Source organism: Lepisma saccharinum, chromosome 9 (genome assembly GCF_977018435.1).
Source record: "Lepisma saccharinum chromosome 9, izLepSacc3.1, whole genome shotgun sequence".
In the NCBI taxonomy this organism is placed as follows: Eukaryota; Metazoa; Arthropoda; class Insecta; order Zygentoma; family Lepismatidae; genus Lepisma; species Lepisma saccharinum.
In genome coordinates this window covers 93575285-93593016 of record NC_139237.1, presented here as the reverse complement: position 1 = coordinate 93593016, position 17732 = coordinate 93575285, and the positions used below count along the sequence as shown (strand labels likewise).

General features: G+C 35.6%; 1 protein-coding gene across 2 annotated transcripts in view; it reads left to right on the top strand.

Moving 5' to 3' along the window:
* The window catches only part of LOC145992271 (PHD finger protein 12), a 60948-nt gene that overhangs the window by 1829 nt on the left and 41387 nt on the right, over positions 1 to 17732 (top strand). For both annotated transcript variants that reach the window (XM_083128652.1, XM_083128651.1), the window contains exons 3-8: positions 4252 to 4321; positions 8274 to 8346; positions 8886 to 9188; positions 13873 to 13981; positions 14802 to 14934; positions 16925 to 17095. In XM_083128652.1, the coding sequence (XP_082984778.1) occupies positions 4252 to 4321; positions 8274 to 8346; positions 8886 to 9188; positions 13873 to 13981; positions 14802 to 14934; positions 16925 to 17095 (859 nt within the window). The remainder of the gene's footprint in view (positions 1 to 4251; positions 4322 to 8273; positions 8347 to 8885; positions 9189 to 13872; positions 13982 to 14801; positions 14935 to 16924; positions 17096 to 17732) is intronic.

The window sequence follows — 17732 nt, the reverse complement described above, 5'->3', positions numbered from 1 at the left end:
AAAATTGAGATTATTTGCCTGCAAAAAACGAAACGCGAAATAGAAGAATCCTTACGAATGCAGAATATGTAAGTATCAATGTGAAAAATACGAAAATAAGGGAATTAGAGACGTTTGGTGGTTACCGAAATGTTAATAAAATTTAATTTCAGCTACCTTTTTATTTCCAGTAATTCTTTTTTAATATAGCTATATTCAAAAATTTCGGCATGAGTTTACAATACCGGACCACTCTCCAATTTCTATAAAATTTCGCCTACTTACTAATTTCGGTGTCCTGATGACGTATCTGTAGTTAATATTTGGTGGTCACTTGTTAAAATTGTACATTTATGTGTAGAACTTGTAAAATAACCTTGCGATTTACCACGGTGATTGTCCATACACAGCAATTCAGAACCATCTTTCTTTCGAAATTCATTAATGGTCTTCCTTTACGCACAACAATCTGGCTACCTTGAATATTGACAAGGAATGACTACGAGGTTAGGTTAGGTTCCATTAGCATAAATACAAAGAAAAATTGGAGTGATTTTACAATACCGGGAATTTCTCCATTTTGTTTGAAATTTGGCATACTCACTAAATTAGGGCTCCTAATCACGAATCTGAAGTTAAATTTGGCGCTTACGTGTCAAACTTGCAAAATAAGAGGGTCAGTCATCGCAACCGACAATGCACAATTGCTCATTATTTATCACAAGATTTTCCTTTTCGAATACTTAAAGAACGAAATATATATATTCCTGATATTACTACGACCCTAAATTTTTTAAGCTATGTTTCCTAACCTAACCTAGCCTAACCTAACCACGCGCCAATGGTTCGTGGGGCTAGCGCCAATGGTCCGTGGGGCTAGCCATAATTCAGGAATTTCTATACGTGAGCGCCAAATTTTAAGTGCAGATTCGTGATTAGGAGACCCAAATTAGTAAGTATCCGAAATTTCAAACAAATTGGAGAAATTCCCTGTATTGTTAAATTATACCGAAAAATTAATATTTTCGCTAAGAGACGCGTTACCTTGTCTTGCCTAACATGAAAAAGCTCTCTCCTGTGACATCAGAACACAATCTTGCTGAAGTGTTGTGCGACAAGTGACAACCATTCGGGGAAAATGGCATGTTCCGTGGAGCTGCTGTTCTTATGGTAGGGTTACGTTACGTTAAGAAAAACGTAGTTTATTTGGTTTTTTTCCTTGATTTCCGTACTCTACCGCCAATTATTACATGCAGATTCGTGATTAGGAGTTCACAATTAGTGAGTACACGAAATTTCATAGACATTGGAGAGTGGTCCGGTATTGTAAACTCGTTCCAAAATTTCCACAGTTAAACATGTGCCTTGAGGGCAGTTTAATTTTTTCTCCTTCCCTCTGAAAATTGAAATGTTTCCAATTTGTAAATCAAATACCAAAAATACGATATATACACCCCTGAACAATAATCTGGAGCGCAGAAAGAAGTATTTACGAATGTATAGCCATTTAAAGTTAAGATATTGCCGTTTTAAATTTTTCAGTCCAAATTTCCCACCGATTCTGGGCTCCGCCCCTGGAGTAGTTGACCTACCGTGGCCCCACCTCCACTACACTCCAGCTACCCAGCTTTCACTATAGAGTCCCTTTTTAAGGGCATGTTAGAAATTGGCCGGAGTCACCTGTCCCCAAATGAGTGCCAAATTGCAACTGCACATTCATGATTACAAGACCAAAATTAGTAAGTATACCGAATTTGAAACAAATTGGAAATATTTTCGTTATTGAAAATTAACGTAACCTATCCTTACCGTCAATGATTCGTTGAACAAACATACAATCCACACCCAAAGTTCAACTCCACATTCATGATTATGATACCAAAAGTAGTAAGTATACCGAATTTGAAACAAATTGGAGATATTTCCGTTACTGAAAATTAATGTAACCTATCCTTACCGTCAATGGTTTGTTGAACAAACATACAATCGACACTATCCAACACGACATTTTCTCCATGCAACTGGTATAACTTTCGGCACAACTGCTATTCGAAGCTGCATTCCACAACCTCTTCTCCCTCCATCGTCACTAAATAATTGCACCACATTAAATATCTTTTAACTCCTTCCCTCCTCCATTCTTCCACGATCAGTGATCTCCAAGTGACAAATTAACAATGTTGCAATGCTGTAGACAGCGTAACGAATACCAATCTTCAATTGTTCACATCATCAAATATGGCTACCATAATAGTGTGTCGACTATCATACCGTTAATAATTGCACTTTCTATACGCCAGTGCCAAATTTCAACTTGAGATTCATCATTAGGAGGCCAAAGTTAGTGAGTATCTCGAATTTGAAAGTAATCGAATGAACTCCCCATATTGTTAAATCATACCGAAATTTCTCCCAGTTTCTTCCTCTCCTCTACGTATGTACTTTTTTTTTAACCGAAGAAATATGATTTCCCCTTAAAAGTAGTTATGAGTAAGTTAGGCTGGTAATTTTATTTTTTGTAGTATTTTTTCACTTCCTTATTCATGTACATCGAAAAAGATGCTTCAAACAGTTTAAATTTATGTGTGTGACAACTTTTGCAAACTTATATTCAGTATGAAATATGTGCACAATTGATGTTTAAAATTCTTAGAATTACCACATTCATTATGTGTTTGTAAAAGGAACAATCTATCTGACAAGGTAGAAGATCATCGCAACATAAGATATCTCTTTGTTATTTTAAACTCGAATTATACAAGTATCGTCCTCCTCCGTAGTCGAGCGGGTTAAGGCGTTCACTCGTCTTGAGATCGTTCGCTGTGGGACGGCGTTGGTTCGAATCCGGCTCTGGTCGGAATTTATTTGGCCTGCGTATAGGGCCGGTGGCAACCCACCATCGTGAGGAAATTGGGGAGCTCCGAATGAGTGAGCGTAATCCGGTCGAGAAGACCTACTATAACGGCTGGGGATACGTCGGGCTGACCCCCCGACTATTCCAATACTGGTTGAAGATCTCCACGCTTAGAGGTGACGCACGTCAAGCGTGGGAGGGAGACTGGCAGTCGGTAGGTATGCCTTGGCCCTTCATGGGCTGTTGCGCAACGGATTATTATTATTATTATACAAGTATCAGTATCGGTTGGAATCGGTCAGTGTATCGGTATCGGCAAATGGTTGTATGTACTCAGAACTACAAATAACACGTATGTGCAAAAATAATTTTCCTAGCACTGGCAAGTATGATATCAATAGCAGAAATATTATATGTAGATGTATATGTGGCAATTATGGTAATAAGTGCATGTTGAGAAACCTATTGTCTAAACTGTAAATTTATGAACGTAAGAAATAAAATATTGTAGCAAGAACTATATAGTCCACAGATTTATTGATGTTAAAGGTGGTGGTTTTTCAGGGTGGTTACTCACTGCAAATTCTTGCAATTATGCATGAATTATTGGCTCTGGGAATTGTGCGTGGATTTTTCTCTGTAGACGTGAAGTATTGCAACTTTTATTAATCCAAATCCCACTGAATTTATGCATATTTATAAATGCCATGAAGCAAGTATTTCGCAGTTTAGCTTTTATTTTTATCGAGAAAGGAGATACGTGGAAATACGACAGAATTCTCTAAATTAGTTTACTTTCTTAGTGTCCTTTGCAGAACAATCGATCTGACAAGACGGAAGATTATCGCAAGATAAGATATCTTGAAGTTAATTAGGTAAATTTGAGTGTGAAATTCTTGTATGTTTAACAATGTTTCGTAGATTGATATATCCCGTAACATTTGTGAATTGTGTACGTATGTTCTTTTTTCGAGTCCAAGTGTGTGAAATGGGAAATGTAAACTACGCACTTTAAAATAAATATTTTAAATGTGTATACTGTTTAATTGAATAGAATTAGAATTTTTAGATATGTTGGAATCACACAGACCCTTTACATTGGTAATATATTTGTGTGTATATATGTGTGGGTGAAGAGAAGCAGGAATACGTAAGATTGAAATAGAGAAAACTTCTACTTGCACTCTGGAATTTTTGGAAATTTCACCTTGAAAACCAGGAATTATATTTGAATTTTATCGTTGTCCTAGAATAGTCAACCTGTTTTTATAATGCTAATAATTTAGCATCTCAACTTGTAGATACACCAGTAAACTGCAATTTATTTTTGTCCTGCATTCTTTGAAGTATTCTGAATGATGCGTCTCAATGTCAGAAGTGTGTCAACAGCTTTCAATAAAATCTATTTTGTTTTTCAGTGACCCACCTCTGGATGAGGATGATATTCCGATGGGTGAATGGTTATGCCATTGCTGTAAGATTACTATGGTATGTAATATTGTAAATTGGTGGTTGATTGATTTGCTTTATTTGTCTTCACTTTTGGCTAATTTTGGAAGATGGGGATGAGTGATGACATGATGAAATTGATCAATGGACACTCACAAACATCCAAGCCAATGCCGGGTATATTTATATTTTCTTGCATTTTAATTATTTTCACCTTGGTTCTCTGAAAGACGTAAAAATAGAGGTTCCAGTGTAGCATATATTATTAATAGAGCTCGGATTTGTATGTAATTACATATTCTATTCCTTTCTAGATACATACCTTGAACACGAAAATGTCAATGAATTACATAACTGACATGATATTGCATAAGTTTTATGTTACTTATTTACCAGGATATTACATATTACATATTTGCTAATTTACTTTACATAAGACAACATACGAGGTGTGGCTAGAAAAAAAACGGACTGTTGCTACAAAATCTTTTATTGGTTATTTTGTACAATATGAACATTATCCCCTTCAAAGTACTCCCCTGCATTATCGATACACCGCTCCACACAAATCTTCCTTTGCTGGAGACAGTGCTGGAAATCATTTTCCGAAACCATGTTCCTGACCTCCGTCGCTTTTGTTTTCACCCATTCTACGGTCTTAAATCTGGTTCCTTTCAGTGCTGGTTTGACCTTTGGGAATAAAAAAAAGGTCAGAGATCCGGTGAATAGGGCGGATGTTCTAACACTGGGATCCCATACTTGGCCAATAGAGCCTTGACTGACAATGCTGTGTGGGCAGAAACATTGTCCTGATGAAAAGTCCATGACTTGCTTTTCCACAAATCAGGTCATAGTCTTCTTACTCACCCTGGAAGGGTCGTCAGCATAATGAAATATTGTTGGTTGACAGTTTGACCTTCAGGTACACAATTCGATTCAATTCACCGACATTTGCAATGTTTGATTCCGTTTTTGACGTGCAAGACCATCCAGGATGCTTGTCGTTCGCAATCACTTCTCGTCCCTCTCTAAACCTTTGAAACCACTCAAGTACTTGAGTGCGTGATAAACACACATATCTGTGCACTTCCTTCAACAAACCATAAGTTTCTGCGGTGGATTTTCCGAGTTTGATAAGGAACTTCAGATTGATACGCTGTTCCACTTTCACACTTAATTTATTTTCCGACGGAGCACAGATGTACGGTTTCACTTCGTCCACAAACTACAGAAGAACCGAACGCCGCACACCCTGGGCAATTATGCAGCCAGTAGGCAAGATATCATGTTTTACACCCATGCACCGCTTATCCTTGACGCACTTGCCGTTTGTCGACAGCAACATCAATCCAGTTTTTTTCTAGCCACGCCTCGTATTTCGGTAATTTTTTCCTATCTTTATCCTTTTTCCTGTTTTTGATGAAACATGATGAAGAAAATGTGTACCTCATATGATGTCATATTTACTAATCAATGAAATGCATAGTGCTTAGAGTCACCTAAAATTGACTGCAATTTCGAAAGACTAGCTGAAGATCAAAAAAGTACACATATTCTTTGATACTACATATTTAGCTACAGATCCTTTTGATATTACATATTTAGCTACATATTTTATCAATTATTGTTAGGCCCTACATATTTATGTGCATATTTTGTACTTTGATATTACATAAAATCCGAGGTCTAATTATTATTTACAGTCAAATTTAAATTTTGTAAAGTAAAAAAAAGTACTGGGACAAAACTAAATAATCTAATTTTTTTGTATGGTTGAAAAATTGGCATATCGAAACTGGCAAGTAAATTTCTTACCTTCGAAAGTTTGATATATGTAAGATAATTTAAAGTTAAGAGTGAAGCAAATCTGTGAATGGGGATATAAAATACACATAAATAACTAAATATAATTGTGATAACTTTACTGGATTTAAACCAAACTTATGTGAACTTATACTGTTAACTGACATTTTGTTCTTTTGCATTCATTTAATTATCAGCAACTTCTGAGTGAGTGTTCTTTACAGTGGTAAGGTTACGAAACACTGAACTCTGTCTTTATTTGAGTGACATTATTTGTTCTGTAGTCCTGCAAGAAAAGTCTAAGGACTGTGATTTCAACTTTCATGTGCTTTATTAATTTCTCCTAAATATAACTGCTTCTGTAGGGGTGTTATATCTCTAAGAATGTATCTAATACAGAAGAAGAAATTTCCAAGCACATTTATTTTTGTCCATTTCTATTAAATAATGATGTGTGTTGGATTTGGTTAAATATCCACATCTGCAGCCCCTGTGGCAGGGTGGTTAGCACATTGCACTATGATGTCAGGGGTCCAGGTCTGGGCATGGATGTTTGTGAGTGTCCATTCATCAATTTCATCATATCATCCTTATCTTCGCAAATTAGCCAAAGGTGACACAAAAAGCGAAGTAAAATAAATAAATCAAGAATTTCCACATCTGTATCAGTTCAAAAAATTATCGGCAAGTATTTTGAAATCTGTAAATTGTCTGCTTCATCACGTTGCTTGGTGAAATGTTTGTCTTTATTCACTGTCCTTGAAACAAAGTACTTGAGATATTGCATTGTGTGAATATAAAACTTAGTGGCCAGCAGGTGCTCTGTGTCCGTGCTGTTTGTATGACTTGGTTGGAACTTATTCATTGCAAGGGCTGACTGCCTTTCTTATGTGAGGTCTCTGGAATACTTGTTGTCAATAGTCTGCTCTGTATTTTATGATAGCTTAGGAGAACTCTCACCTTCGTTAACCGACCAGACATGTTTTTCTGGAGCAGGTGCTCCGGTACTTTGTCCAAATACTCTCAGCTTGCATGTGTACGAAAATGTTTGTGGGTGACAGCAAATGGATGAAGGGATGTTTTTCATTGTAAAGAGGTGAGGGATAAGAAGAAGGGTGGATGTCTGTTCTTAGAACATTCCCTCTTGGTGAATGCACATGTGCATATAAACTTGATAAATAACTAGCACGATAAAACATGTGGAGGATGTAACGTCATCCTTTGGCAGTGTCCAGCATCTGACAGGATATATTTGGTTCCATCTCCATCACAGCGATGGGTGAAATGTTGAAGCTGATTTGGAAATCGCTCCTCTTTCCGTTGCATGCTCTCCAGCTTCCTTTGGCCATACGTAGCACTTGTAGCAAACGTGGCTGCAAGCAGTGTGTCTGTAGTTGTGGAACAACAGTGATAATCCAGTTGAGATTTCGAACGATTGCAAACACAGTGTGGGAACCAAATGTCGTCATGGGCAAAGTGTACGAATGATATCAACATTTTTGTGAAGAACAATAGTTCATAGCAAATGAACTGCATGGACATGCAAGGTGTTATTCGTGTGGATTTTTTGGAAAACTTGTCTGAATTAGGCCAGTAATAATGCATATTGAAAGAGTATGATATTCAAATGATGAATGGCTATGTCATTGCTGTATGCTTACTGTGGTATGTAATATTATAAATTGTTAGGTTTGTAACAAGAACGTGTAAACATGTTAGAACATATAGGATTCGAACCTCTGTTTGCATTTTCTTGCATTTTTATTATTTTCACCTTGGTCTCCTGAAGAACATAAAAATATAGGTTCAACTGGAGTGTATATTATTGTTTATATTCAAGTAAAGTGGAAAGAGCACAATGCCTGGTCCCACACAATTAATTTGCCACAGCAATGGGAGGTGTGCCTTGATTCTCACAGGGTATACTTGGAATAACTGGCCTAGTCTCGTGCTCGTAGGGGTGTCCCATGTTTTTCCTAGAAATTATTGTGTCTGACAACGTTTTGTATATTGCACAATAGACAGTATTGAAAACAAGAAAAATTGTTCTGATATCCTCCTAGAATTCACAGATGATTTCTGTTATAAACATGGTTGGAACACTTACATGTCTTCCTACCTTATTGGAGCCGCAGTTTTCCATCCTTTTATAAATCATTGCTAATTATGGTTTTCCTTTTTCTTTCAGGGCAAAGTGTCAGATGCAGATTCACAAAGTACAAATCTCAAGCCAGAAAGCAGGCCAGTCAAAGATGCCATAGGTAATGAAATAGGTTACACCATTTTTATGTAGTCACACTTTTTTCAGTAATGCTTCGTGTGCATTGTCTGTGAGATGCATTTTTGGGTGCATGAGATTATGTTTCATCTTGAAGGAGCGTTTTTTTAAAATTAATTTGTATAAAGGTGTGGCAGTATATGTATTGATGGGAAATTGAAATTAATTTCTTCAAGTAACAATTAGTATATTTATATCAAAGTAAAGCCATGTTCTTTTGGAAGTCAGTGTTGGTTTTCTCATTTTCTTTCCTACATTTTCATTACCAATGAAATAAGAAACAAAGGCCATTGGTGCAATAACTTGGAATATATTGAGTATGTTAAACTTAAAATGTGTAATAAAGGTCAATGTTCTTGTAATATGTATTCACTCTATGCATTTTGGGTTCATAATTTTTATAAGCCAGAGATACTATGATATATGTATGTAGCTTGAACCAATTTTTCATATTTGAATGTGGTTGGAAATTATTTTAATAGATTTTAATTCAAAGTACCGTAACATCAATTAATTTTCCAGGGGTGAAAGGGGATACAGACAGCGAACCTAAAGCTCGCTTGTGTAAGAAGAAAGATGAAGAATCATCTTTGGAGAATGATGCTAGAGGAACAAAGAGAAAAGATACTGAAGAAGAGAAAGAAGAGAGTGACAGAGAAAGCAAAGTGAGAAAGGAGTTGGAAGGTCGAGGGGTCAGGAAAAAGAAACAGGAGAAACCGAACCCTTTGCAAATTTTGGCGAAAGCTGCCTCCTTAATGAATCCAAAGCAGTTCGAGCTTCCACAAGAGATGATCACGCCATTCTCCTTTCCAGGAACAGAGAAAGGTAATTCATGATGGAATACGGTAAACGTGGTTTGAGAATTACTTACGTGAGATTTCGTATTCCCGAAATTTGTCGGAAATAACCATTAAATTGTTCAACTCGGAAATATGAAATCTCACTGTAAGAAAGAGGAAAGTTTTCTAATCTCTGTGAGCAATATTAGAGTTTGAAAAAAGCTCAGAACCTCAATGAGTTCCACAGAAAAATTGTAGTTGAAGTAAACTTCCCCCGCCGTAAGTGCATGTGTGTGTTTACAATCAATGTATCTTCATGCAACATCTGAGTATAAATAACAGTACACGATAGACCAAACCATACAAACATAACAAGTTTAAAATAACAGGTAAAACTGAACAGATGCTGTTAATTCAAGAGAGCTGTGAAGAATATAGTTTTAGCGTTGACCAGCATGAATGATTTTGCAAAGACACATTCCCTACACTGCTTAACAATGCTCAAGTTATGCTGCTTATAACGGTGTTCAATTTGTTACAAGAACATGATATTTAAGAATATCAGAGATAGAGAGTGTAATGGAAATTAAAGATGGTATAGAGTGAGAAAATAAACAAACCTAAAAAAATGGAATGCATTTGAAATGTTTAATTTTTATTGCGTAACAAATTAAACATATTTCTCTTGTAGTCTACAGTTATTACAAGCATAACTGTTCTGACGTTTCAGATCACCTTCCCTTCTTCAGACATTTATGTTTAGTTTGATTAAAGATAGTTATAACAATGGTTAAATTTTTTGAACAAAAAAGGAATAGAATACAAAAATATAAGAAATCTGCTGAAGAGAATTTTGTTTGTATTCCATTCCACAAGGGATTCTCATATAAAATAGAATTGTTTTTAGATCCAATAAATTTGGAATGCATATTTAATTAATACAAAATGAGAAAATCTCTACCAGATGTGTAAACTGCAGGAATATATAAGTTGTTCGTGTTCAAAGGATTATGTAGGACAAAAAAGCAAGGAAAATGGCAATAAGATGGCACAAACACAATTTGGACATTATAAATTTAAACCCAAGAACAGGTATGTGAGCGAGCACTCATCATTGAGGAGAAGCATATCATTAAAAAGAGAGAGGTTTTATAAAAAAGTGACTGGAAACAGATTTGAATGTCTGGGATGCTTTATTCATTGCAGAAGAACAGTGGAATAAATTTTATAATGAAAATGGTAACATAGACCCACTATGGAGTTTTATTTTTCACAAGTGGAGTAGGCCACCATCTTTAAAATTTAATGTAATGGAAGACAACAAGAAACTCTGGAAAAGCAATGATGATTTTGATTTGCCTAAGGATATTTGGGATTCATAATTTTTTAAAAAAAATTTATCTGAACTAAAAATAAAACAGACTGTTCATTTCACAGTTAAGTTGCTATATTACAACAATGTAACATTGACAACATCCATTGTATAACTGATTCTATTTTTTTTAAAGAATTTTTAACTATTTTTATAACTGTACGCAAATTGGTTTCAGATTACAACATAGTAGTCAAGATACCATTGCAATTCTTAACGCTGTAATTCTAAATAACACTTATGAATTCCTATTGTTATACTTTATTTATCGATGTGGAAAAAGCCTATGATGCTGTACCACTGATGCAACTTTGTTAATTACTAGAAAGAATAGATATATCTTCTATGATTCCCAGATTAATTTGGAATTTATATGCTGATCGAAAAATTTTTGTCTGGTTCAAAATTCTATCCAGGGGCCTAGATTCACAACTACAGGAATTCCACAAGGAGCTCCACTCGGTCCTATATTATTTAATATATATACACAGTCTGTACACTATGAACAATTGGAGGATTTTGAACTTATTCAGTATGCAGATGATTTCTGTTTTTACAGAATTACCCCACAAGCAATACAGGGACTAATAGACATGACACGTTTAATATATAAACTTCAAGCATGGTATTATGAAGTAGGTTTATCTTTCAACCTTAATAAATCTCAAGTTATGATTTGTAACTCGTATCCAAAATGTTTTTTCTAATAATATTAATCATATTTCTCACATCCCAGTGGTATCTACATGTAAATATTTAGGAATTCATTTCGATCGTAAAAATAATTGGAAACTGGATATAGATTATTTAATAAATGGAGGAAAATCTATACTAAATATTCTTCGTGACTTGGCAACTACTAAGTGGGGTAGTCAACCCACAATTATGTTACTATTTTACAAAAACTGCTTTTGCTCCTTATTTAAGTATGCGTCTTTCAGTTACAGTGGTGCGTCCCCAAAACTGTTACAAAAAATTGATGTACTACAATGCAAAGCATTACGAATTTGCTCTGGATTGATGAACTCCAGTCCAATTGTAAGTGTTTATATGGAAAATAGAGAAATGGCTCTTTCTCATCGTCGTAAACAATTAACAAATAAATTCCTTTTTCAAATCTGGGAGAATCATAATAACCCCTTTAATTTGCTATTTGAAACACAAAAACAGTGGGCAATTGTAAATGATATAGATCCGAACAACCCGAAATTTTATTTCCTTCACTGTTATTGTATGGATCCTGAAGTGTACCAACATTCTTACACATATCATTCATCTCCAGTATATAAATTATATTTTCCTCTTCATGCGCAGGCGAATGTCAAATTTTTAGATCATGGTCAGCATGCTCGGTATAGAGAAATATGTCCAGATTTTATTTTCATTTATACTGATGGCTCCAAAAAATTTCAGGATGTAGGTTGTGTGTTTTATATTCCCTGAAATGAATTAACACGAAATATTTAGGTTCATAATCATATCCCCAACTATGTCGTCAATCTATTTTCATTATATTGATTATACAACTAATTCAACAAGGAAAAACTAAAAATATAACTGCCCAGTTCACATATGTCAAGGCACATCACATTAACCAGAGTAATAATTTAGTAGATATATATGCTAAGAGAGCAAGGGATTTACCACAAATATCTTTCATCAGACTTCCTTATACAGATCTATTACCTAGAGTTAAAATTAAAATAAAAAAATCACTGGAAAATTTGGTGCAAGGAACAATTGACGATGGTAGGTCATACATATAGATGGCTGGCGGAATTTGATGCAAGACAACCATGGTTCGACAGATGTCCTCTTCCAAGACAGGTTATAGTTTTTTTAAATAGATTACGAACTGGTCACATACGCACACCAGCACATTTAGCGAAAATAGGTATTATACATCAAAGAAATTGTACATGTGGTAAAGACAATCCAGATGCCCAACATATAAAAATCTGATACGATTAATAATTCCATTTCCTATATCTTTGCTTTCACTTCTATCTGATTTATCCACACCAATTATTTGGATTTTATATGGATACGCACGAAAATGCCAAATCGAAATATAAACAGAACATAGAAGTAAAAGTGTAAAAATGAAGATTTATTAGTGCCATCTGTCGTGTATCGTATTCGTATTACACGGGAACTGGAAAAGTTGTATAACTGAAATTCTATACTACAAATACAGGAACATTGGCCAAAGTCTACAGTGTTTTGTCTGACAGGGTCAGAGAAAGAAGTAGTAGTATTGTAACTGTATCTTTAGTCAAACTAAAAATAAATGTCTGATGAAGGGAGCGTGTGTTCTCCTGAACCGTCACAATGAAAAACTTTGTTTTTATGCTAGCAATAACCGTAGACTACAAGAGAAATAACAAATTAAACAGTTTTGTTCAAGTGTCCATTTTGTTGTTCTGTGTAAAGAGCATGGTCATTGTGAAATCATTTGTGCCCTAATGAAGACTTCACAAGTTAAGCTGCAGTGTTTTTTAGATACAAATGTATGCAGATTCTAAAATGCTGAGTTTATGTTGAAACCTGAGATGAACCAGGCTTGATCCTTGGTTGCACCACAGTAGTCACCATATTTCCGATAATTTGTAAAAGCAGTTAACCCTCCGTTACTTGTGCGGCGTCTACGAAATGCCATAGAGTCTATCACGAATGATAACTTCTGAAACAAAACGAGGTAGCTCGTATTCCCCAGCCCAGTACCTTTCTGGTATGAGCAAATGATTATTCAGAACGAGCTACGACAGTTCAAGTTTGTGCGATGAGAAGTTATTAGTAATATTGTCTGCACTGAGTACCTCAGACGCCACGTGAGTACTCGTGTTACAAAATTGTAAATACAACATCTGCTATAAAACAGGAGTTCTAGAAACAACAAGGCTAAGAATGTGTTTTATTCAACTAGAAATGTAAGTTTTTGTTTTGTATTGCTTGAGTTTTGTATTTTTTTACTAAAGATGTAGGTTTTGTATTTTTTTAATAAATATATTGGTTTGAAATACAATTGTGTTCACGCTTTTGTTCATCTTGAACCACAATAATTCTTAAAAAATATGTTTTCAACACAGGTCATCGCATGAGTCTGTCAGATGCCATGCGAGCATCGGTGTTAGAAAAATTGGCACGAGAAAGGGAGGGTTAACATTCGGAAGCTGGCAATCTGAAAGTGTTTACATTTTTTTTATATTATGCATTGTATGGATTAATGGTTCACAAAACTTATTATTTAATTGGCTGTGTATTGAAAGCAAGTGAAATAACTGTTTATTAAAGGATCATTTCTGTGAAATGTTTTTACATTCCTGATGGCAAGTATTGATGTACTTTTTCTTTTCAGGCCCAAGTAAAGTTATTCGTAAGAAAAGTTCTGTTCAGAAGAAGAAGCCATATGAATTGGATAATGGATTAGTTCCTTTGCCTGTAAAAGTGTGTCATGAGTGCAGAAGGTGAGTAGAAGTGTAGAGCGACCACACGGCCAAAAACCTTCGCAAACCTTTCCCTCCCAACGGTTCAACCCTGCCCATAAGGAAGCATGCTCCACTTTGCCCCTCCTCTCCATGCACAAGTACGATGCATAGAGTCGCTGGTCTGTGCAGAAAATATAAATCTTCGCGTAAAATATTGGGAATGAAAATTGGAATTGAATTGATTTAATTGGTAATGTTCACTAGATTTTAACATGTCATTAAATTAAGAATATCTTGAAATTTTCATAATTACTGTATTTAAATTTTATTGATTTAAAAACTGATTTTGTGATTCATTGTATTTCGCAAGACAATGGATTCCTCAAAGTGCTATGTGTCAAAGAAACTGGAGGAGCCGAGTCAACATCAACAAAATAAGTATACTCTGTCCTGGAAATCTCTGGAGCAAGTGGATGAAAAACAAGTCTGCACAAGTAGTAACGCGAAATTACTCCACCAAGGAACACGTGAGAGGGAATGGGATTGCATGGAGAGGGAAAGAGAGTTCAGTTACCAACATTCGCAGCCGCATGTATTCCTTCACTGTGCCTTGCTCCAGAGATAGCCACAGCAGAGTATAAGTGTCAGGCACTCTTGTTTTGCTACAAAACAAAATTTTTATATAAAGTATGAGAGAAAAATCTGTAGGCACTTCTGGAAACATGAATAACGATCACAGAATTTCAGTGCAGAACATTCCTGCTTTGCAGGTTCTGCCCCCACCCTATTTTGTGTGTGCGTGCAAGTAATAAATGCATGTAAGAACTGTTCTTGAAAGTTCTGCATATCTTTCTTCTAGGAGTTGCCGTAAAGCACCTCTTGTTGCCTGTGACTATTGCCCGTTGCTTTTTCACCAAGATTGTCTGGATCCTCCTCTAACGTCACTGCCAGCAGGAAGGTGGATGTGTCCGAACCATGCTGAACAATTTGTGGTACGTGTTGATGTTGAATTACTCAATTTTTCTTACAAATTAATACGTCTGTTTCATGAATACTTGAGGGGTTACAATGTAGTCTACTTCTTACTTACATCTAAATGGGCCTGTCGATAGCGTCTATCGCTGCAATGATACGATCCCTTAGGCCAGCATCAGTGAGACGAAATACCCTGTCTTTGATGAAACCACACAAATAGAAGTCGCAGGATTTAAGGCCTGGTGATCTTGGGAACCAAATATTGCTCAAAACACTGTGAGTGATGTTAGCGAATTGAGTGTGTGGCGTAGCAGCAAGGATGTGAATTTTGAAAATTTGTGCGTTTACTCACTAAATATATTCACAGTATAAAAAGTATAAAAAACTTACGTGAGAGTATAATAGTCGTAACACTCCTTGCAGACGACGTTTCGCTTCTTCAGGTATTTCTTTTCAGTATATAAAAATACTTCGTCATACATGTAAAAATAAATCAAGGATTAGGTAAAAGAGGATATTGGGATATGGAATTTAAAATTACATGAAGTTAAAAATGCCATGAAGGCTAAGAGATAATTCTAAAAGAACGGTGTACCCATATTACCATACAGAATGAATGACTACTGTAGCGTACAAACGCTACATCCCCTCCAATGAGAACTCCACAGATTCCGAAGCAGCGCGGGTCACTTCCGGCGTGACATGGAATTTAAGAGAGACTTCACTATTTATATTTTTTTTTCTTTTTTTTTGCCCCACCGTTTAAACATGTTGATCCAGGCCTCATTCAAGTTACCATCATCCCTATTTAGATTTTTCCCCCCTATCAACACAAATATTTGCAGCCTCGTGAACGTTCACATCAGGTTGTTTATGAACTCTTTTTACCACTTCTCTTTTTCTAACCTTATGATTTAATTCTAAAACATGTTCAGAAAGCCCGGTCTTCGGAAATTGTTCCCTAATATCCTTGTCCCAGTGAGTTCCCATGCTTCTTCCTGTTTGTCCAATATATGCTTTATTACAAGAGCAAGTTATCTTATACACGCCCTTCTTTTAGAATTATCTCTTAGCCTTCATGCCATTTTTAACTTCATGTAATTTTAAATTCCATATCCCAATACCCTCTTTTACCTAATCCTGGATTTATTTTTACATGTATGACGAAGTATTTTATATACTGAAAAGAAATACCTGAAGAAGCGAAGCGTAGCTTCGCGAAATATCATCTGCAAGGAGTGTTACGACTATTATACTCACTCACGTAAGTTTTTTATACTTTTTTATACTGTGAAAGGATGTGAACTCTCAGTTTAACAAAACATACACACACATGCAAACTGTTTGCCTTCCTCGATCGTTCTGGACTGGTTTCATTTACTTACAATTAATTTTTGTAACACGTAAATTATTTACGAAACACCTGGTACAGTGGAACCTCGATTTTATGTTTTTCAGGGAACAGACATGAAAAATCTTAAGTTGAGGAAACTGTAAAATCCCAACATTTTGCTTTGCTGGGAACAGGAGGATTGAATGTACAATGTGACAAATTGTAAAATGCAAGAACGTAAAATCTTGGTTTCGGTGTTTTACAATTATATAGGTTGATATTTTGTTGTATGTGCTTTTATTTTTTAACCCTTATCGCCTTTGCCTATATTGCACAATAGAGGCTGCAGGTATCTAGAAGGGCTTGCAACCTTGATTAGTTGTAAACTTTTGCATCCTATACGTTATAATTGTGATGCAGTTGAAGATCTTTGTTTAGAGGTCAAAACATTGAATTCATCTTTTTGTTGATTGCTCAGGGTATGTTTTTTATTAATATTTTGCCATTCATATATTAATGTTGTAGAAACATGGCAATAAAAGCAGACTTGACCAGAATTGAAACAATGGTGTCACCAGAAGAGCAATTGAGATGTTTACATGTGCCAATTATTTCCCAGCATATGCTGAATATTACAAATGTATTCTTGTAAGTGCTCATGTAATTCATTGCAGGACCAGAAACTTCTAACGTCATGCAGTACAATGGAACGAGTGAAATTGTGGGATCGATACTGTGGCCCAGTGGATCAGGATGCTGTGAAAATAGAGTTCTTCCGGAGAGCTCATCGGAGGTTTCCTCCCTTCAGATACAAAATTAGAATGTCCTCTCGGAATAGAGTGAGGGTGAGTTAGCAGCATCCCTGCACCCATATTTTTCTTAATCCTTGGAGTTCCTTCACCAAACAAGGAGAATTGAGACAGATTGTCTTATTATTAACCAACTGATATGACTTGTCATCAATACGAACATAATATTTACAGATCGGATATAAAATGCAATAACCAGAATAGCCATGTGATTAACTTAGAAATTAACTGCCAGCAGCCAGAGTATATGAATTATAGCTTTACGTTGAAATCAGTAATGGAGTTGCGAAATCGTGCTTTCTGTTACAGACTATTTATAGAAACATTGTAGAAAAGTTTATTTTACTCATAAACAAATATATTGATTTGCTTATATTGGCTGAAACTGCTAGTTTCAAATAATCTATCCCATTTGTACTAGATAATCTTATCTTAAAATTAAAACACAAACATAGTCCAGAATTTATGAAGTCTTCTTGCCAGTGTGTGGTGTCTAGTGTACAGTTGAAGTTTCTTACGCCTTCACCTAAGTTGAATAGTAGTTGGTAAACAGAATGGAAGAATGTGCCCCTCCTTTTCCTTTCAACTCCAAACGAGACCTCCACCAGTATAAGAAGTAATATATATTCCATGTATGTTTTTATATCATTGATATATGTTGGGTTTCACATGC